This window comes from Gymnoscopelus braueri (assembly GCF_963280865.1).
Source record: "Gymnoscopelus braueri genome assembly, chromosome: 4".
In the NCBI taxonomy this organism is placed as follows: domain Eukaryota; kingdom Metazoa; phylum Chordata; class Actinopteri; order Myctophiformes; family Myctophidae; genus Gymnoscopelus; species Gymnoscopelus braueri.
The window spans coordinates 20,983,727-21,006,430 of NC_137605.1; the positions used below are offsets into that span (position 1 = coordinate 20,983,727).

The window sequence follows — 22,704 nt, forward strand, 5'->3', positions numbered from 1 at the left end:
CACACACACACACACACACACACACACACACACACACACACACACACACACACACACACACACACAGGCTGGCTTAGCACACTTGCGCCCGCACACACACACACACACACACACCCATGCACGCACGCACGCACGCACGCACACACACACACACACGCACGCACGCACGCACGCACGCACGCACACACACACACACACACACACACACACACACACACACACACACACACACACACACACTACAGTGGGTAAAAAGTAATCAAAGTGAGTAAAATACTTAAAAGTAAATACATTTAGTAAAAATTATTACAAGTACTTAAATTAATAAACGTAAAAGTTGTTAAAATCAGTAAAAAATACTTAAAAGGAAATAAAGTGAGTGAAAATACTCGAAAGGAAATAAATTGAGTAAGAATACTTCAAAGTAATACAAGTCAGAAAAAGTAACTACCGGTACTTTAAGTAAAAGTCAAATACAGTAGTACCATCTGAATACCCGCGCCCACACATCAAATTCATTAGTACCGCCCGAATACCAGCGCCCACACATCAAAGCGAGTAGTACCGCCTGAATACCGCTGGGTCACCTACTGTACCTTCAAGTGCCGCTCTTGAGCAGCCTTGAAATTAATGGACAGGGATCCAACATTGTTCATCTAGTTCACATATAGCTTAATGAAATTAAACTCATCAAAGGCACCGCTCACTTCACAATGGGTGTGATTTTTTATGCCATGTTGATGAACTGAATACATAGGACCACAATGGAAACAAGTCCCCAGGACTTTTTTTGTGTTATCCTTTCAGCCCAAACGTGTGACTGCACCTCGTGCTGTTTCTCTCTAAACAGAATAACACACTATATCACACTGTAACACACTGTAACACAGGGGTCTTCAAACAGGGGGTCCGGGACCCCTAGGGGGTCCTCAGAGTTACTACAGGGGGTCCGCCAAAATCTTTGTGTGATATATAATTTTCTTCCTTAACTTGAACCCTAGCATCCCTATTCTGAGGAGAACGTGGAGAACGAGGAGAACAAGAACGAGGAGATCTGTTATTTTTGGCAAAGAGGTATAGGTGTAGAGGGAAAAAAGAGCAGACCACGTAAACAAAAAAAGTCGAATCTGAAACACAATTTTATACAATATAGTCAAAGAGGGGGTCCCTGCTTCATCTCTCTCTCAGCTAGAGGGTCCTTGGGCTGCAAACGTTGAAGACCCCTGCACTATATCACACTGTATCACACTGTATCACACACACTGTAACACACTGTATCAGACTGTAACACACTGTAACACACTGTATCACTACTCTCTAACAGACTGTAACATGCGACACCGAGCTGGCAGTAGTGAAAGCGAGATGGAAAGTTAAAGCAAAGTGAGTTGAAACACTGTAACAAGAGCCATGGTCTGGTCTGCTCTGCTCTGTGTGTGTGTGTGTGTGTGTGTGTGTGTGTGTGTGTGTGTGTGTGTGTGTGTGTGTGTGTGTCTGTGTGTGTGTGTGTGTGTGTGTGTGTATGAGACACTCTGCACGGGGACATGAGAAGGCCTCAAGCGGGGTGATTTATCAGGGATTCTCATGACCGCGGCCCGGTGCCTTTATATAACTGCCAGAGGAGGGGGGGGGGAGCCCTTTCCCATGTTGTCAGAGGTCAAGAGGTCAGCCTCGGAGCGCTGTCACAGTTGTTTTCACGCAAAGAATTCCAGCCCACTTCTGGGGGAGGTGAAGAGAGAGAGAGAGAGAGAGAGAGCATGAAAGAGAGAGCAGTGGAGGACTGTACTGACACTACACTCTCTCTCACACACACACACACGTGCATACATAGTCTCTGTCACACATACGCACGCACACACGCACGCACGCACGCACGCACGCACGCACGCACGCACGCACGCACGCACGCACGCACCCGTTTAGCCGCAGCTCACGGGGAGAACCCACCCACTGCACTGTCCTCCCCCCTCCTCCCCCCTCCTCCTCCCACCCAGTCACCCTGCCACCTCCAGTACTTCTCCCAGCAGTGAGGGAACAAGCGGTGTCTCTGTGTGAGGTACTGCAGTAGCAGACGTCAACCCGCCCCCCCCCCTCCTCCCCCCTCCTCCCCCCATCGGTGTACCGGCGGCCTGAGGCGCAAGGGGAGCGCGTGGGATGAAGGCATGAGAGACAGAGAGGAGGAGGAGGAGGAGATCAAAGCAGGAACCTTGAAAAGGCTCCCAGCACACAAGCGATGGGGCACCTCCTCTCCGACCTCCAGCTCCCCACACACACGGCCTCAGATCCCTGGATTACACACAGACTCTCTCTCTCTCTCTCACCCTCTCTCTCTCTCTCTCTCATTCCCCTGTCATCCTGCAGCCGTGACAGAGCGGGGAGGGAGAGGGCAGGAGCTCCTGCAGGTCGTGTGAGCCTCTCTCACACAGATGGTGGGGCCTGCTGGGAGAGCAGACCTGAACAACGTGCCCCCTGCTGGAGCCAGGATGCTGGGCACGCTCCCAACACTCTGAACCCCCTCGTTACACTCTCTCCCTCCACACACACACAACAAGGCTTCAGCCACGGCCTGAACACACGTCTGAACGCACGGTTCACGTGAATGTGGTGATGATCATACTCGGTTAATCTATGTTAGGATTTCATATAGGCCTACATATAGTACATGGGAAAAGGTGACACCAAGTGTTTGCGCGATACTCACATGCACACTTGATGTGGGAATATTGTGTTGTATTAGATATTATGTAAGAGATAATTGTCAAGTGTCAACCATCAGTGTTTCCGAAAATAAGTGTTTGAGGAACACACATGCACACGCACATGCACGAACGCACACGCACACGCACGGCGCACGCGCACACGCACACGCACACACACACACACACACACACACACACACACACACACACACACACACACACACACACACACAGTCTCAATGCAAGACCTGCTCCATGCATGCAGTTTAGGTCATTGGTATATTCAGGTCCGGGGACCACCAGGGGTCCAAATGGACCTTTATGGGTCTGTAACTCTGAGACTGTACAGATGGAACCAAATCTACCTGTAGTTAAATTAACACTGAAGATTCTTCACTGTATAGGCTATTGGTATCCCAGAGATTAAATCTTTTTTTTTTATCAAATTGGGGTCTGTGGCCTAATACAATCAAACTGGGGGTCCTTGAAATGAAACCGGTTGAGAATCCCTGGGATTAGGTTGATAACAACCCCTCCCCGTCTCATCCCCTCCCTCAAGACCCCCGTCCCCAACTCCCCCTCCGTTTCGGCCCTGAGGATCTTCTCTCAATTATTCATGAGTCCTCAGGTTGGGCCCTGGGAACAAGCTGAGCCAGACCCTATGTCAATACGAAACACTGGCCCTGCCTCCGACTACACTGTTGACAGACACCCGCACAAAGGAGCTGAAAGGGGGTCCCCCTCCGTTCTCACACACACCGAAGAATGAGTCAGTGTGCTGCCGCTCCGAGCTGTGTTTGTACAGTATATACAGCTTTTGTCCCCCGTCCACTGTTCGCTGCGCGCTATCAATGGGGGCTGGAGTGTTGATGGAAGCCAGGGAAGAAAGGCCCTTCTCTGTGGCTGCCAACGAGGGTTCATGTTCATTAGAGGGGATCTAGCGCCCGCGAGGTGCCACCTGGATGTGTGTCCGGGCGAAGCCCGCGGCCGAGGGAACAACAACTAATCCCCCCGATTAGAGGCAACTTTTTCTGAGCAATACATGGATTTGACTCTGCAACGTCTTAATTGATGCTCTTGTAGCTGAAGCTAACTTGTAGGTAACTCTAGTTAAGAGACACGGACAGACAGACAGACAGACAGACAGACAGACAGACAGACAGACAGACAGACAGACAGACAGACAGACAGACAGACAGACAGACAGACAGACAGACAGACAGACAGACAGACAGACAGACAGACAGACAGACAGACAGACAGACAGACAGACAGACAGACACACACACACACACACACACACACACACACACACACACACACACACACACACACACACACACACACACACACACACACACACACAGATACATACATACATCTCATTCCAGTGACAACATTTTCATTATTTTGGAATGCAATATTGCAATATCAGTCCAGCTGACTTCGGGGTGTCATAGAGGTCCACCACTATAAAGACCTGGGTTCAATTCTTGAAAGCACCGCCTCCATTTTGGTGCCTCCAATGAACACACACACACTCATCAGTGTTTGGGTGGGAAGCCAGCAGGGGATTGAGTCTTTGAGTCCTTTCCGCTGCATTATAGGGACTCCTACTGGTTAGTCGGGGCTTCGGTTCAACAGGGGAGTGGAAGTGGGAGGAATAGCGTGAACCTCTGTATGCACTATGCTCTCCCAGTGAAACTCAAACTCCTCCCTGTCAGGTGAAAAGGAGAGGCCGGTGTGTACATGTGCATCGGAGGAGACATGGTTGTACACCCTCCCCATAGGACCTCAGTTGAAGCAATGATAGAAACCACAATACACATGAGGAATGGCAACAACTAAATGAAAAGAGAACATGTAATAAACGTACCTTCCAAATAGAAGGTGTGACAGAAGTGTGAGGCTAGGACGGACACTGGTGGACCTGTTTTTTTTTTTTGTATAGGAATGCAGCCTGGGAGAAAGTCCAAGCCAATGTTCCCACTTGTGGGACAATGAAGTTTACCTCGACCTTGGCTGTGACCTTGGAAAGCACAAAAAAAATAAAATAATCATATTCCCGGAAAAACAATCACCTGATGGGTTGGCTGACACCACTGTATTAATATATTACAGTAAAATAACATATTCAGTTATTCAGGTTGGAAATGAGACACCTGACACTTTGAAAGTGACGCATCAGTAGTTCATAAACTGAACTGCAACATCTTATCAATCACTGGCTAAAGGCATGGCTATAGGCATAGCAGTGGCAGCCATTTTGTGGTGCCACAGATAAAAAGCCCAATCATTTTTCCCATAGTGATTTCCAAAAATATTTATATAAATTATTTTAAGCCTGGAACCAAGCCATCCAGGCTCCTGGTGAATCATGACCATAAAACATTTGATTCTGTGTAAAAAAAAAAAGAAGTAATGTTTAATTATATTATATATTATATATTTGATAAATGCCCTTTTTTGCGGTTTTCAAATATTTTTTGACACTATCATACACACAGCACAAACAATCTATTAGAGTCATGAAGAAATCTAACAGAAAGTCACACTCAAACTTGCTGGATTTTGTTAATTAAATAAAAATGTATACCAAACTATTAGCTTTGGATTGATGTTTGCTTCTTGGGGACAAAGATGTTGGTTCTATGTAATATAGCAATGAAACCACATGGCGGCAGTAGATAACAATAACCTGCCATTCAGTGACAAATGTGATGGCCTTCCAACAGACATACTAATATTTAGTAATTTTGCTTATTTTGAAGTTACATATAAATAATATTTTGTCAGTTTTAAAAAAAGTGTTTATTATGTTGATCATGCAAAGTTTTCCAAAAGTCTTTCATGAAGATTGATGACATTTATTCATTTATTGTCAATGGGCACCCTCTGTTGGTTGAAATATGTCGAAACAGGTCGACGACCTTCATATAGTCCACTCATCAAAGGAAGTGACTAAGCATAAATGATGAGCATGTTAAATGATTTCTTGTTGTTTTTCATTTTTGCTGTTCTTCTTTTTTCTCCCTTCTTTACTGTCTATATGGCATCTGATCTGTGGCAATGTTTTCATTCTGTGGAGCGATGCATTAGGGCCACAAATCAGAATTCCCATTAGATGATATTATAAAATGTTTTATTCGAGTCAGCGTAAACATTGGCTTTGACTACAATATTTTTCCTACTTTTACTCAAGTAGGCTACTGTACTAAAATAATTGTTTTAGGTACTTTTACTTTACTTGAGTATTTAAAAAAATATATACTTCCACTAGATCTGTAGATTTTGAGTATTAATACGAAACATATATTAACCACTAAAGCCTTATTTAATATTTAGGCTATTTGAAACAGCACACAACACACAATGCGCTGTGAGCTTGTAGATTTTGAAAAATGTGAGTACATTTACATTGGTACTTCAAGAAGGCTATATTTTTATGCCAATACTTTTGTACTTTTACTAGTGAAATTGTGAGTATTCTGAACATTTCTACATTATGGTATTGCTACTTTTACTGAGTAAAATTAATCTCAGTAGGAAATAAATACTTCTTCCACAAGTTGAAGCAGATATTTCCCTTTATAGGGAAGCCTTCTCAGAGTCAGACTTACAAAGAGACAAAGAGAAAAAAGATTCTTGTTTAGGTCTGGTAGAAAACCACGCCCCATTTGTCCTCCGTTTCCACGGCAACGACGAGGGCAGCTCCTGATTGGTGGTCACTGATAGAACACGTGCTCTGCAAGGCTTCAAATATGCACCATCCCATATACTGCAGTCTGATTGTTTGTCGCGCTTCACAGAAACGTGGGACTCTTATCAAATCATTCTCTCACAGCTTGTGTTCAGACGCTACTACATCCATCATGGGCATCGAAGCATTTGTTGGCAACTGGAAGATGACTGCCAGTGAGAACTTTGACGAATACATGAAGGCAGTCGGTGAGTAAACACTTTTATCTTAAAGGAGTAGTTCACCTAAAAAAAATATTTTCCATCAATTACACACACCCCATGAAGCCTTGAATTCTTTTGTTTGTTGAATTATTTAGTTTTTTTGCCGATTCCTAAGGCAATAATTAATTGTGTAATTGACAGAAAATGGGAAATTTTTGGGGTGAAACACTCCTTTAAATTGCACTTGTCTCTGTCCTCCGGACTCTGGTTGTGCAGATCATTATTTAACGCCAACCTTGAAGGCTTGGAAAATTATCAGTCAGCAGATTTTGTGCCATCTGCTCTAGCTTATTAGCTTATCAGCAGTTTTTCAAGTAAATCGCATGACCATGAGGCCCAGAGGAAAGCACAGTGTTTGCAATGGTGTAAAGAAGTAATGAAGTACAGTTAGTAGGCCAATTTACTCAAGCACTGTACTCAACTACAATTTGAGGCATTTTACTTTAAGAGTCATTTTCAATACTTTTACCTCTACTCTACTACTGAGTCAAATATTGTACTTTTACTCCACTACAATCATTTGAACATTAAGTTACCAGTTTATTTGCAGATATCATTATATTGCAGAACATGCATTAGCCTCTTGAGCCCTATTTTATACATGGGCTATTTGAAAATAGACGATCTACTAGCTCACAACCCATGCATTGTGAGCTTGTAGGTCTGCTATTTTAGTATCTGCCATTTTAGTACTTTACTTTTGGTACTTTAAGTATATTTTGATGCCAATACTTTTATTTTACTCGTAACATTTTGAACACAGGCCTTTTTATTTCTAACACTATTTTGATATTGTACAATCTTTTACTAAAGTAAAATATCTGAGCACTACTTCCACCACTGAATGTTTGTTTTTCCACCCGTTATGTTGCAGGTGTTGGCTTTGCAACTCGGCAAATGGGCAACATGGCCAAGCCCAACCTGCTGGTGAGCGTGGATGATGGCGGGATGATCACCATGAAGTCACAGAGCACGTTCAAGTCCACGGAGATCAAGTTCAAACTCGACGAGGAATTCGACGAGACGACCGCGGACGACAGGAACACCAAGGTGGGGATCGATCTGCCTGTTCTGTCCAGTCACACCACACGTGGCTCACTCTCTGAAATCGCACCTAGCTGCATGTCATTGTTGTAATGTAATTAAGTACATTTACTCAAGTGCTGTAGGCTACTTGTACTAATTTTGATTTTTTTTTTTTTTTTAATACCTTACTGGAGTATTTCCAGTTGTCAGTACTTTTACTTCTACTCCACTACATCTCAGAGGCAAATATTATACCTTTTATCCACTATTATTTGAAAACTATAGTTACTTTGTAGATTTTTATTATTACAAAACTTACATTAACTACTTCAGCCCTACTGTATACAGTCCATTTTGGCCATTTGAAAATGGCCGCTCTACAAGCTCACAATGCATTTTGAGCTTGTAGATCTGCTATTTTCAAAAGATTTGAATACATTTGAAAACTTGTGAAATGGGACATTGTGCATGATGAGTACTTTCAACTTTTGGTACTTAAATGCATTTTGATACCAATACTTTTGCACTGTTACTCAAGTGCATTTTTAATTCCGGACTTTTACTTGTAGCAGCATATTTCTACATTGCAGTATTGTTACTTTTACTCAAGTAAAAAATCTGTGTACTTTTTCCATCACCGGCTGTATCTGTCTGGTTCCAAATCCTGTGCTCTGCAGACCCTTGTTACCCTGGAGAACGGCAAGCTGGTGCAGAAGCAGACCTGGGACGGCAAGAGCACCACACTGGAACGAGAAATTCAAGACGGGAAGCTAGTAGCGGTAAGATGAGTCAAGTCCACATTAAATGGGCTGATTATTGCTCCGTACATTCTGATTGAAAGCGTGGACGTTTCATATTAAAATGAAATGTAGCCTGTACTAGGCTATAATAAAATTATATGGATTAAATGCATTCTTTGAATATTTGTCGCACTATAATGCATAGCCTACTTTTAATCAGTGCTGGAAGAAGTAGTCACATTTTTACTTGAGTAAAAGTACACAATGTAGAAATGCTCGGTTACAAATAAAAGTCTGGTATAAAAAAATTGTAAAAGTACAAAGGTATTCACATTAAGATGTACTGAAAGTAAAAGTTCATTATGCTGACTGTCCCATTTCACAAGTTTCCAAGTGTAGGCCTGCTTTAAAAATAGCAGATCTACAAGCTTGCAACATGTTGTGAGTTTGTAGAGCGGCTATTTTCAAATGGCCCAAGTATACATGGGGCTGAAGTGGTTACAGTACTTGAGTAAATGTACTTAGTTACTTTACACTACTGCTTTTAATCAGAGCACAGCTAACGTGTCTTTCAATTCCCAACAGAAATGTACCATGGAGGATATTGTGGCTGTAAGGACATACGAAAAGGAGGCGTAACATTCCTGTTTGCTACCAGCAAAGTTCATCTCTTTCCTCCGTCCAAAACAATACAAAATGCACTGCAGTGTTTGTCAAAACTGTCAATAAAATGCTTCATGGACAAGTGGTTTGTTTATAGCCTACACAATGGTATATTGGTTGACACAATTATACTGACTAATTTAGCCTACATTGCATGGATTCTTAGCCGTTAAGCATCAGATGTTGGGCTTTGTTCTAAATCTTTTTGCTATTTGGGGTGGGGGGTGAGGTCATTAAGGTTCACTTAACAATGTGTAAACTCTCACAAGGCTGAGACAGTCATGCCCTGGTGAACATATGTAGAATGTGGCTTGCCATGTAATTTGGGACTAGCATATTGTTGCTGTTGTGCAGAAACCTTGTATCTCCATATTTCAACTTTTTTCACTAATGCCCATACACGCTACACAAGTAGTGAAAATGGCAGATTTCATGTGCTCAGAGCACAAATAGCTTGTAGATTGGCTATTTTTTTTTTAATGCAAGGAAATGGTTTTGGACATGCGGTTTCCACGACACTAACGATATATGATACGCTGAAATAAGGAAAGGTCTGATGTCAGCCTTACTGACTTTGACTAGCATAAGACCAGCTGAAATGAGGACCGGCTGACATCAAAGTCAGCCTGTGTCTAACTGTGTACACATTTGGGTGTAGGAACAACTCAATACCATCAGTTATGTGCAAGAGATGTTATAAGCAGTCTCATGAATTGCTTAAAGGTAGGGGAAGTGATTTGCATTTGTTAAAATAAGTGTTAAATAGCTCTCTTTTCTGGTAGTACTCATTGCTATAGTGTTTGTTCTGTAAAAGGAGTCTCCCATGTCTCTCCAGCTCTTTATTAAACAGAAAATGCATTTTCAGTGCTCTCTCCTGATTGGCTTAAACTTTGTCACCTACCTGAAAATGTACTATATTCTGTTTACTAAAGAGCTGGAGAGACCCCTGTGACCAAACAAACGCTCTGTAGCAATGATTACTCTCAGAATATAGTACTCTAACCTTTTTAACAAAAAAATAAAGAAATACCCAAAAATATCCCTTACCCTAAGTGTCAGCAAGACTACTGATAATTCAAGCTTGTCACGCAAATGGACGATCTACAAGCTCACAAGGTGACGTGTTGTGAGCTTGTAGATCAGCTATTTTTGCTTCATCATACAACAAAATGTAAAGTGGTTAAAAAATTATGATGTTTATTCAGGGCTCCTTCGTGACTATTCGTCTCAGCAGCACAGGTACCAGTCGCAGCACACCAGTCAGGATAATGGCCAGGGGGAAGCAGCTGTCATTAAAACTTGAGATGCTTGCTCATATGGTGTGGTACCGCTTGCCTGATGGCAGTCGGGTGGGAGGAATCCTTAATGATGCTGAGGGTCTTGCCAATCATTTAATCTCAGTGGTCCTCAAAGTGGGGTCCAGGGACCCCCCCGTGGTCCTTGAAGGTGCCCCAGGGGGTCTCCAGCAAAGCATCAAAATCAGTTTTACAAGCTACAAGCCCACAATGTGTCACATCGTGACACATTGTGGGCTTGCAGAGCAGCTGTTTTTACTGAACATGTGAAAAATCTTTAATTGTGAAACAAAGTTTGAGAAGTTTTACCAAAAATCCCTGGCACAAATTATTTTCAGATGGGGATCTGCAGCCAAATACATATCAATTTGGTGAAATTATTTGAGATTCACTGATTTATCTGAACCTTTTCATTAACATACTCAGTTATCACCCATACCTCAAAACATCTCAGGCCGTCATGAGACAACGTATTTATATTGAGACACATTGAGACAAAACTGAATTTTAAGACATCTTAAGATGTGATTGCAAGATGTGTCTGTCTTGGTTTCATGATATCTTGAAACATACTGAGTCACCTAGCACTAAATCATATTGGTTTCTTGAGGACCAAGATAGCCTGTTGCAGTTGAACAGGATGTTTTGACGCATCTCAAGACAGCAATAATAAGTGTGATGACCATTCACCATTGTTCATGTATTATTTATTATATAAAGTTCAATTTAAAACTTATTTTAACAAATGTTCTCAGTCTGCATTATGTCTTAAAATGGTATTATTAGTACACAATAGTTTATACAACGCAATAATGCTCATCCACTGTAAAATGAATTTAGGGTTGGAGTTGACGCCTTTCTCAACAGGCCATCTCGAAGGCTAAACACCAGAGAACTCAGTTCATCAAGCTTGTGTCACTGAATAACAGCATTTCAGTGTGAGGCTATACACCGTATCAGTATACATTCTGAGTTAACCACATGAACCCCAGCGTTCATATTCTGGGGGGAACATTAGCCAAAAATAGCCGATCTACAAGCTCACAATGCGTTGTGTCGCAATGCATTGTGAGCTTGTACAGTAGATCGGCTATTTTTGGCAAAGAGATTTGGTATACACAGAAAAAGTGGTCAAAGTACAGTTCTCTAAGACTACAGGGGTTTAAGTCTCTGAATTCTATCGTTCACCAAATGTAACAAATCTTCAGGCTTTAGTCTAGAAGATGACACTGAGATACAGTATAACCACTAAGTAACTTAACCACTTAACCACTGAGATGTAACCACTAAGTAACTTAAGCACGTAATCCCTATACTTAATTTAATGGATTTCCAAAGGCTCTCTAGTCTGTACTAGCCCCCTCCTTTTTTTTCTCTACACTAAATATCTTTGCCGAAAATTGCCGATCTACAAGCTCACAATATGCCGCGTTGTGATGCATTGTGAGCTTGTAGGTCAGCTATTTTCACCGAATGTTAGCCGCAGAATAGGGATTCTTGAGTTCAAGTGGATGAATGCATACAGTACACACTCTCATACATCTGAGTGCACATTCAGCCCACAATACAATGCAAAGCATGGAATACATATCAGTCTACATACACTTGAATAAGCATTCAGAAAGTGTGGTTTCCAGTATGGTTGGATGCAGCAGTGCGCTGCAACAGAATAGCTGGTACAGAGTATTCCTTTTCATCAGATCAACTTTCACATTCTTGCAGATTCATCTGAATGTACATTGAACTGCTGCTTCATGCAGGGGGGCCATCTTACCACTAACTGGCAAGATGTCTCCTGTCCAATAAGAAAGCGGGTCAGAACATTGACCATACCATCCCCCCCTCTATTCTTTTCGACACATTGGACATGTGACCAGTTAATCCCCAGCAGGAACTGAACAAAAACCTCCTAATACTTGTGGATTAGTATTTACTTAACTGACCATATGAGGAGCGATGTGACATGACTTTGAATATGGTTATGGCCAATCAACCAACTGTTAGTATGTGTGATCATTTCATAATAAGACAACATTCTTACTGCATACTCTCCTCCTGGCAGGCAAATCGTGCACAAAGACCTGCAACCCCTGTGCTGCTCGTAGACGTGCTCATGATCTTAGAGCTTTGGTTCTCAAAGTGGGGTCTGGGGACCCCCAGGGGTCCTTGGGGGGGTTTCAATTTTAACCACTTTATCCATGTATACGTTGGCTATTAAAAAATAGCAGATATACAAGCTCACAGCATGTCGCTTCTGCGAGCTTGTACATCTGCTATTTTTTGAATAATCTTGATAGTGTTTGAAAAATGTTGAATGATTTTAATTGTTTTAACCAAAATCTTCTCTTCTGGGCGTCCCTGGCACAAAACCTTTCAGATGGGGGTCCGCAGCCAAATATACATCAATTTGGGGGTCCTTGAGAACCACTGTCTTAGAGTTTTGGGAAACAGGGGGCCTTTGAAGCAAGAAGAGAAAAGCCTTTTGTCTGATCCAACGTCCAAGTACAACAGCAGCTTCTTGGGACAAGGTGGAGAGCGAATGAGATTGAATGGGAAGTGCAAAGGCCACATCCCTGCTTGGGGGTCGGGGGCGCTGACCTCTCCTCATTTGCGGCAGGCGCCCCTTGTCTGGGATGCACAGACATGGAGTTCAAGCAAGTGCACATAATTTGTTTTAATTAGGGTTCTATGGGGCAGTAGGTTGAGGCCCAAATTCTCCAAAAGATTTCCAGGCTTTAGTGAATGATTACAGCCGCGGGTGGTGTTCAAGCAACAATGAGCCCTGATTAATGAAAATCTGACTGGTTTTCCCTCAGCACAGAGTTATATAACTGAGTGGTTGTATGCACAGATACACACACATGAACGCATGTGCTATAGCCTGAATATGTGACCAGACCATGTGCCACTATTTAAAGTTCTTTGTATCACATTTTCGCTTACTTTTTTATGTCAATGCTTAATATTTTATAAAGCACATTGAATTGCCTTGTTGTTGAAATGTGCAATACAAAGACATTTGCCTTGCCTGGCCTAATAAGATATATCATCTCTGTCGGGTGGATACCTCATATGTCCAAAACTGTTACTTTTCTGGATTCAAATTTAAAACTGGCAAAAGTAGCAGATCTACAAGCTCAAAAGTCCCTTCGGGACGCAAATTAGAATATGGAGATGGGAGGTTTCTGCCCGAAAGCAACGATGTTGTTCCTATTTCGCCATGCATTTCCCCCTCTGTTGTGTTGTTTACTGAAGTTGCATGAGTGTATTAATGTGCCAGTTTGTAAGGGAATCTTGTCATTGGTAGCGATCATAGAAAGAACTTCCATGAGAGAAATCCAGCATCCTGCACTGTGTTTGTAACCTGAAAGTCTGCATTGTGAAAGCAGGAACTGGTTGTTTCAAAACATTGTGACCGTTACACCAAGTTCTGACACTATAACTGCACAGGTATGGGGACATTCATTCTTTATATGTATGAAATAGCTAAAATAGCAGATCTACAATCTCACAACGTGTCATGTTGTGATGTGTCATAAGCTTGTAGATCAGATATTTTCGTTGAACATTCACCTATTTTCATTGAGTGTTATCCTATTATGACATGCCCAGAAAAAGGTTGAAAAAGTGGGGGCCACTTCCATCTGTGTGTTTTTGTTTTCCTTTCTTTCTTTGTAAAGCTGAGAGGGACACAGTGAAGGGGTGATAGGAGAAGGGTAATTTCATAATTCCATCTCAGGTCAGCGAGGATGTGGGTACAGAGGCTGATGTCATGTGCACTTCCATATAGAATAATACATTTGAATTAGATTTTGAGTCTTCACAAAAAAGAAATAAAATACAAAATCAGATGTTTTATTTGTATTTTTTAAATGACTATGCATGGGCTATATTGTCCTGTAGGGAATTATTGCACTGGTTACAGTGACTGAGTGATTATATTAAACAATCTTTTAAACAATGTATGTACAGAACAAACAAACTGACAGCTAATGATATTGTAGGTTTATCCAAGAGCTGGAGTAGCCTACAGTATGTCTAGACTCATTGTAATGTGTAAACCCCATTGTTTAGGATTAGACTTATTTGGGATAGTATGACCTGCAGACATTAAGCAGCAGGCGTCCTTTGAGAAGGTTTAACCTCCTACCCTTTGAAGTACACTCATACCATGGCCTGGTATTTAGAAACTGCTGTCGAAGAAATATTTTAAAGCTGATTTGTTAGTGGGTCACCAAAGGTGACCCATGCACATGTTCAGAACATCTAGTCAAATATGGATCTAATGAAAATAAGTAAATCCGCCATGGATATTAAAATGTTGAACATACATACCAGTTGTAATTATAAGAAATATGAACATAATGACCCCAACAGTATAATTTCATAGGTTCACTTCACTGCTCTTTATAGCAGTGTTGCCCTCTGGTGGTGATTGTTGGAACAAATAAAAGGAGGAAAAGAGTATGGGTTATACCAACATTTATTGTGATAGGGGGTTTTCTGAACTGAGTCTAAATCATCCTTATTCTAAGAGCTGAGATTTCACGTAATATTCTCCCCTCTTTTGAAATATTAAGAGACATTAACAATTATTTAACAACAAATAACATAATCTCAGAGGTGAGAGTTCTTTTTTTTATCGCACACTGCAACCGCCTTCTCCCTCTGCGCACAAAGTGGAAGAATCCACATCGAGGGGGCCGGGGCGGTGACGTTTCGACGATGACGTCAGCGTCAAACATGGCCGACTCGGAAAACACAAACATGGAGCCCGACGACAAGAAGGCAAACAACACTCCTCCGGGGGACCGAACCAAGCCACAGAAGACGGACTCGTCGGGCGGCCAAGTCGCCCACGCAGACGAGGATGTCGTCGTGTGCGACGGACGGGCCGCCACGGCGGAGTACTGCGAGCAGCTGCAGGCGTGGATGTGGAACTACTACGCGGGCTATGTCACCTGGCAGAGCTGGCTGGTGTCTAATCCCTATTATCACTATTACCTCCCGCAGCCGCCCAGCGGGACGCTGCTAACGGCGCCGCTCCACTCGGGCAGCTTCGACGCCCAGAACTGGTACAACAACCCGTTCGGCCTGCCCCTGTCGCCCTACCCACCTGCCGGGGCCAGCGGCGGTGGGGGCACACCTGCAGGCCTCCTCCCCACACGGGAGGGCCCTGGAGGGGGGCCCGCTGCGGCCCCCATCACCCAGCAGCTGCCCCAGGAGAATGGCAACGCTCAGAGACCAGGTATTATGTTTTATCTCTCTCTAAAGCTGATTTACACTGTGGTGGCCGGGGGGGAAAGGACTCGCATGTTTTACTTAAGTGAAAGTGTCAATGCTGCAATGCAGAAATGCTCTGTTTACAAGTCAAAGTCCGGTATTCTAAATGTACTTGAGTAAGAGTACAAAAGTATTGGCATCCAAGTACCAAAAAGTAAAAGTGTCATTGTGCAGAATGTCCCATTTCACAAGTTCAAAATGTATAAAAAAATATGTTGTAATAGCCCATCTACAAGCTCACAATGCGTTGCAACGTGACACATTGTGAGCTTGTAGATTTGCTATTTTCAAATAGCCCATGTAGGGTTTAAAGTGGTTAATCTGACCTTGACAAATGTAGCTGGGGACCGCCTGGAACCCCCCAAGGACCCCTGGGGGACCCCACTTTGACCACTGCTGTAATCAGTCTGGTGACTGCAGATACATTCCTATATACTTTATGCATATTTGATATGTATTTTATTTGCACAAGAGACTGCAGAACTATGTCAGACACGTTGTGTATATATTTGATATTTACTCTTACTTTCGCTTTTACTCGTATTCTTTATTTAACTGCAATTAGCAGAAAGCTGGAACAAAATAATTTCACACACTCTTTTATACCGTGTGTAAACTTGTGACAATAAAGTTGAAGTTGTATGTGAACCATGCATTGCATTTCCTGACTTGTAATTTCAATTTGACAGCAGAATAGCCGTCAGTGTTATGTTGTAGTGCATAGATAGTCATCAATAACACACTGCTAGTGAGACTAGTAGCAGTAGAGTTCTTATATCTGGCTGAACTTGATGTACTAATGCCTGATTTATACTTAGTTTTGCGCCAGAGTCGTGCACGGAAACAGACAACCTACAAGTTCATAATACACTGGCTGTAGTGCTATGTGTTGTGAGCCTGTAGCAATTGTTGGTTTGCAACACAGGTGCGTAATTATGTATAAATCAGGTTTAACAGTTTTTTTCTTTTGCCTCCTTAGGCAGAGAGTATAGTATACCTTCGCCTCTCCAAAGACTCCTGGCTGAGATGGTGGATTTCTTCATCCTGTTCTTCATTAAAGCAACCATTATTATCAGCATTATGCACCTGAGTGGCATGAAGTGAGTGTATTGGCATGTCCTTTTATGGTGGTGGCGAAAACTGGGCCTGTCTTTGTTTTGTCATTTGTGTTTTATTGAGTAGTTCAGAATAGCAACTCCAGTCCTCTGGGACCACCAGTACTCCTTGTTTTCTAGCCTGCTAGATTGATAAGTGCAGTGATCCAGCTCCAGCCACTCCCTGATTAGAGAGTAGTGCCGTAACTTTGACCGTACTGAGATAACTAGGAGGTTCAGGGTTCATAGAAATAACATTAAAAGATGAGGGCGGTACAACTTTCTGAAGTGGCCAATAGTGCCAGTGAAAGGCGTGGCTAGCTAGGGTGGTGTTGCATAGAACACCGGTTCTCAACGTCGGGTCCAATGAGCCCCTATGGGTCTTACTCTGTGAGTGGGTTATCTCTGGGACTCCGGTCTACACTGTAAAATACACAGTGTTCATTTAACTCTGAGAGTGTACAAATACGGCATAACTGTAAGGGTCCATGTGGACCCTTGGTGGTCCCTGTACCCATACTGTAGTGTAGAAGCATGGGGCACCCAGCAGATATTAACAGAAAATGCAACTTCATCTACTTATTCTTTAGTCAGGTTTAAATAGGCAACATAAGCAGGCTGAGAGCTTGAATGACAAGGATACCATTGTCACTGCAGTTAACTATCTGGTAGGATGGAATACCAGCAGACAATGGAGAACCATGGAAAATGTAAAATGAGTCAAAATACATTTAAATAAAATGTTATGACAGCAACACCATTTGTTTAAAATAAATATTTTTTTATTTTAAAGGGCACAAACATTCGACGTGTCGTCTTCCTCTGGGTAAAGAAATGATATGTATATATTAATATTTAAACAAAAATAAAATGATACAAATAAAAATAAACCTTGAGGAAGACTACACGACAAAACATTGGCTGTTTGTGCAAAGAAAGTTTGTTTGCATCGTGGCTATGAGCTGAGGGACCTCTTTCTTTAAAAGGAATTTCGTATTTACCATGATCAGCAGCACCTCATCAATATTCTCCTTTGTGTGACATGAACACCACCAACCAGAAAGACAGGCGTCGTGGGTATGCTTATTAACTAGACTAGAGTATCACGCAGATAGTCAGTCGTTTTAAATTTTTATATTTGACTTCTCAGGGATATCTCAAAGTTCGCCATGCATTTCATAGTGGAGGAAATAGATGAGGACACATCGATGGAGGAACTCCAGAAAATGATGCTCGTCGCCCTCGTCTACCGGATATTAGTGTGTTTCTATGAGGTGAGCTCTCATACAGTACTAATCTGCACGATTTCTCAAAAATAGCAGATCTACAAGCTCATAGCTATGAGCTTGTAGATCTGCTATTTTTGAGAAATCGTGAAAATGTGTGCAAATCATTGAATATATATATATATATATATATATATATATATATATATATATATTTTTTAAAACATTTGTAACTCAAATCTTTGCTTCTAGTCAGGGGATATTAGCAGAAACATTTCCAATCTTGGAATAAATTCCTTACCAAAAAAAATCTTCACCAATGTGTTTGTAAAAGTGTCTAGTAACACATCTCACAAAGACTGAAATGCAGTTTCCCTAGGGGAATTTTTGACAGCTGCTGAAAGTTGGGGTACCCACCAAAACCTTATGCAGGGAAAAAATAATAATAATACTTCTGTTTTAAGTAGCATGTGAGGGGTCAAACTAGGGTGTTTTTATGATTCTGAATCCATTGCAAGCATTTGTTTTGCACCAAAACCACTCCTTGGGCTAAAAACGGCCCAATCTCAATGGGCTTTTTACACAAAAAGTATACCTGGAAAAGGATGGCTATGGCCGTTTTTAGCCCAAGGAGTGGTTTTGGTGCAAAACAAATGCTTGCAATGGATTCAGAATCATAAAAACACCCTAGTTTGACCCCTCACATGCTACTTAAAACAGAATAAAAATTAGATTTATTTCCCCGCATAAGGTTATGGTGGGTACCCCAACTTTCAGGAGCTGTCACAAATTCCCCTAGGGAAACTGCATTTCAGTCTTTGTGAGGTGTGTTACTAGACACCTTTACAAACACATTGGTGAAGTTTTTTTTTGGTAAGGAATTTATTCCAAGATTTTTTTTAATATCCCCTGACTATTCTGAGGGGTCCCTGGAACAACATATTTTGAGATGGGGGTCCGTGGGCAAATGCATATCATTTTGGGGTCCTTGACATGAAAAAGTTTGAGAACCACTGAGATAGTAACATACGTTTTTTTTTTTTTTAAACAGTTAGGATTTAGAAGACATTTTGTAGAATTGGCCTCAGGTTATATTGGGTTAAAATAAAAAATGTGACCCTTACCTGAAAGGTCTTCATGTTGTCTCATCCTTCCTACAGATTGTGTGTATTTGGGGGGCAGGCGGAGCCACACCAGGGAAGTTTCTGGTTGGCCTCCGGGTGGTCACCTGTGATTCCTCGGTGCTGGTTCAGCCCAACAGAGTGCTGGTGATTCCCGCCAACAACGTCTCTCTTTCAGCGTGAGTACTGTACTATGGATGGTGAAACCAATGAGGCTGTCAGTCAGTGTGTGCGTACGTACGTCACTCCGTCTGCAATGACTCAATGCACAGTATATCTCAGCGGCGGGCAACTTTGATGATGGAGAGGGCCACTATATTTCCACACTCACTCCAAAGGGCTCATTGCATATACCGTATTTTTCATGAATGAATGCCGTATTTCATCATTCTATGTCACGTTTTGAGCTTGTAGATCTGCTATTTTTGAATTGGAATCCAGATTAATTAATATTTAGCTATTTTTTAATTGGAATCCTGAAAAGTAACATTTTAATTTAATTTCAAATGCATTTAGTTATACTTATGTTAGCTTTATAAACTTACAGTAAATACAAATACATTGGACATAAAAAAAGACAATAGAATTGTAATACTAGTCATTAAGCTACTAATATAGACTGAAGTAATTAAAGCGGGTCATGTTTGCATGTTTGGAAAAACAGCTGAAATCAATAATATATCAGTATTCCCATATTAACCTGCAGGCCGTATTAAAGGAGAATTTTGGACTAAAGTTTTCTTACCTTTTCTATGACGTTATGATATCTTAGGATGAATGGTACAGTAGAAAATTTTCATAACTCCACCCCTGAGCCGCCACAGCTTAAAAGGTGCGCGGATAGGCCTTAGGTTAGATCACATATTTTAATAGCTTATTTTATTTTTTATTTTTTTTAGATATGACGTTCATAGTGACAGAACACTGTCCCAAAAAAAAAAAAAAAAAAAAAAAAAACCAGAAGTCTCGCTAGACGAGATTGAAATCTCGAGATTTCAATCTCGTCTAGCGAGACTTGTTTTTTTTTTTTTTTTTTTTTTTTGGTTGCATAGTGTTCTGTCACTATGAACGTCAGATCTAAAAAAAAAAAAAAAAAAAAAAAAGCTATTAAAATATGTGATCTAACCTAAGGCCTATCCGCGCACCTTTTAAGCTGTGGCGGCTCAGGGGTGGAGTTATGAAAATTTTCTACTGTACCATTCATCCTAAGATATCATAACGTCATAGAAAAGGTAAGAAAACTTTAGTCCAAAATTCTCCTTTAAGTGAAGGTGGGGGCCGCATGTGGCCCCCGGGCTGCCAGTTGCCCATGTATGGTCTATCTAATGAAACTCCTTTCGTTAGTGGTTGTTGTCGTGGTATTTGTCACTGTACATTTGTATGAAAGCGTACATCCAGTCAGACACCTAGACAGTGTTAGTTCATAGTTGAAAAGCCAAAGCACTTTTACAATGAAAGGTACATGTGTATATATACACATTTTAGATTATATTGGTATTGATTTGTTTATTAAATATTTTTATATTTTTATATTTTCTTCCATTATAAAAAAAGTGACTACTTTGTCCTGGCTACCGGTTTCGTTCTCCCCTTTAGGTCGACGGTCCGAGCCTTGAATAAGAACTTCTCCATCGCCTTCTTCTTCCCGGCGTTCATCACCCTCCTCTTCTTCCAGCACAACAGGACTGTGTACGACATGGTGGCGGGCACCATCGTAGTGAAACGCGCCGGGGCCAGATGACCGCTTACGCACAGACTTAATTCTTCGGCCCACAGCAGGTACTAAATGCTGTTTAATTTATATACGGACTCATCGCTCACGGGCGGGGCTCAAGACGCAGACGCCCTTTTTCCTAAAGGTTCTGGATTGAGCAGGATGTGGTGTTGTGCAGTGACACAGAGAGAGACGTTATAGTGGAGGACTGAAGAGCACAACATCCGTAGCTGCTTCTCCCTTTTTGCACTCGAAACGTTGGAGATTTCTCTGTCACTGAAGCGTCTGTTGTTTTCTCTCACACTGCTCTCACATTTCATTCTCGAATGATGACAAACGCTGTTTTCCTCCGTTACCTCCTGTTGTTATTTATGAAATCCGCTCAGCACCAGATTTGCCTTGTCTCAGATGCTTTTAGTTTTTTTTTTCTCTTCATTTTGGTTAAAGGGCCACTTCACCCATTCTCAGCCTATATTCATATAAATGGTCCTCACTAATAATGCTCATTGTAATATGGTAACATTTTTGTCTACTCGGCCTGTGTCTCAGAGGAGGGCTGCGGACAGTTCAGAAACCCGCCTACCAGTGACATTACCGATGGGGAATGGAACGCTAATAGAAATTGCAGGCTTTCTATTCCTGGAAAGTTGGCATGCTATAATAGAAGCCATTGTTCTCGCATGAATAAAAACAAATAGAAAAATAACCAAACCTGCCTAACGATGATGTCACTGATAGGCGGGTTTCTGAACTGTCCACAGCCCAACTCTGAGACGCAGAGTGAAGGGACAAAAATGCTACCATATTATAATGAGCATTAGGACCAATTATATGAAGTTAGGTTGAAAATGGGCGAAGTGCTCCTTTTAAGATAATCCTAATTATTTTAGCTATGGACACATTTGTAAGATATAATTTATAATTTATCGTCTTATATTTAGGGGTTAACTGTGCTGGGGGAAGCTTCCTGTATGTTGCGATGTTGACATCTAATGGCGAGTCGGAGGTTAGACTTGTTCACAGTTAAGCCGCTACTTCCTGCTTTTGAGATGGTTAAAAGGCACATCCTAATGGATTCTTTTTTCTTAACCTTCATTAACGTATTTCAGTTTTTCTTCAATGGCTTCTATAATGGTACCACTTTTAAAGCAAGAAGAAATGTACCCATATCATTCGCCACCCACACACTCTGGCTACCATCAGTGAACTTTTAAGTTATTAATGCCTCTATAGAGAGCTCTGAGAAGGCAGGGTGGCATGCAGTCCTGAGAGGGATTCCAACCCTCAACTTTGTTATCATGGGCACAGTGCGCTAAACTGGTTCAGCTAAAATGTTGCCTGGGACAGCACATGACATTATGCTGACGTCACATGTGAATGAAAAGAGCGCAATATTACACACATACGTACATACAGTATATATATTTTTTATATTCTGATTTTCATATTTAATAAGAAGGCAACGGAGCAACCGTGAATACCTTTCCGGTGTTGCCAACTTGCCATACCTGGCTTTGAGCTACTTGCTGCATGCTATTTAATGTATTTTATGAGTCGGGTGCATACCACTGTTTATCCCAATAGGAAGAACTATGATAACAGTCAAACGTTTAATTAATCATCCACCGTAGGAGTTCTGTGGGCAACTATATTAACCCAATACATGTCCTACTGAATTTGCCTTACATTATTACTGCTTTGTTCCTTCCAATGAGGTGTTCTTATACGATGCAATTCTTGACACTTCAATAATCCAGTCGATTAAAAAGGAGAAAGCCACCAACATTCCTGAAGAGATTAAGAGCAATAAAAGTACCCCCCCTCCCCCAAATCATCTAAATCAGGGGCATCATTTAAATCAGGGGCATCATTTAAATCAG

General features: G+C 41.7%; 2 protein-coding genes across 2 annotated transcripts; both read left to right on the forward strand.

Annotated features, from left to right (window-relative positions):
• The first annotated feature begins 6,497 nt into the window (after positions 1-6,497).
• LOC308084428 (fatty acid-binding protein, adipocyte-like) lies at positions 6,498-9,173 on the forward strand. Its single transcript, XM_080427085.1, has 4 exons — positions 6,498-6,647; positions 7,537-7,712; positions 8,366-8,467; positions 9,014-9,173. Exons 1-4 carry the CDS (start codon positions 6,572-6,574, stop codon positions 9,065-9,067), a joined length of 408 nt encoding a protein of 135 aa, XP_080283211.1. The 5' UTR covers positions 6,498-6,571; the 3' UTR covers positions 9,068-9,173.
• A 5,964-nt stretch (positions 9,174-15,137) lies between these two features.
• LOC308084645 (protein FAM8A1-like) lies at positions 15,138-22,500 on the forward strand. Its single transcript, XM_080427412.1, has 5 exons — positions 15,138-15,634; positions 16,649-16,769; positions 17,914-18,037; positions 19,150-19,289; positions 20,707-22,500. Exons 1-5 carry the CDS (start codon positions 15,154-15,156, stop codon positions 20,849-20,851), a joined length of 1,011 nt encoding a protein of 336 aa, XP_080283538.1. The 5' UTR covers positions 15,138-15,153; the 3' UTR covers positions 20,852-22,500.
• Positions 22,501-22,704: the final 204 nt, after the last annotated feature.

Excerpts from the sequence above, each read along its gene's own strand:
- LOC308084428 (XM_080427085.1), top strand. The coding sequence starts at position 6,572 with ATGGGCATCGAAGCATTTGTTGGCAACTGGAAGATGACTGCCAGTGAG. Across the intron at positions 6,648-7,536 it reads CGAATACATGAAGGCAGTCG|GTGTTGGCTTTGCAACTCGG; the intron begins GTGAGTAAACAC and ends GTTATGTTGCAG. Across the intron at positions 8,468-9,013 it reads AAGACGGGAAGCTAGTAGCG|AAATGTACCATGGAGGATAT; the intron begins GTAAGATGAGTC and ends AATTCCCAACAG.
- LOC308084645 (XM_080427412.1), top strand. The coding sequence starts at position 15,154 with ATGGAGCCCGACGACAAGAAGGCAAACAACACTCCTCCGGGGGACCGA. Across the intron at positions 15,635-16,648 it reads TGGCAACGCTCAGAGACCAG|GCAGAGAGTATAGTATACCT; the intron begins GTATTATGTTTT and ends TTGCCTCCTTAG. Across the intron at positions 19,290-20,706 it reads AACAACGTCTCTCTTTCAGC|GTCGACGGTCCGAGCCTTGA; the intron begins GTGAGTACTGTA and ends TCTCCCCTTTAG.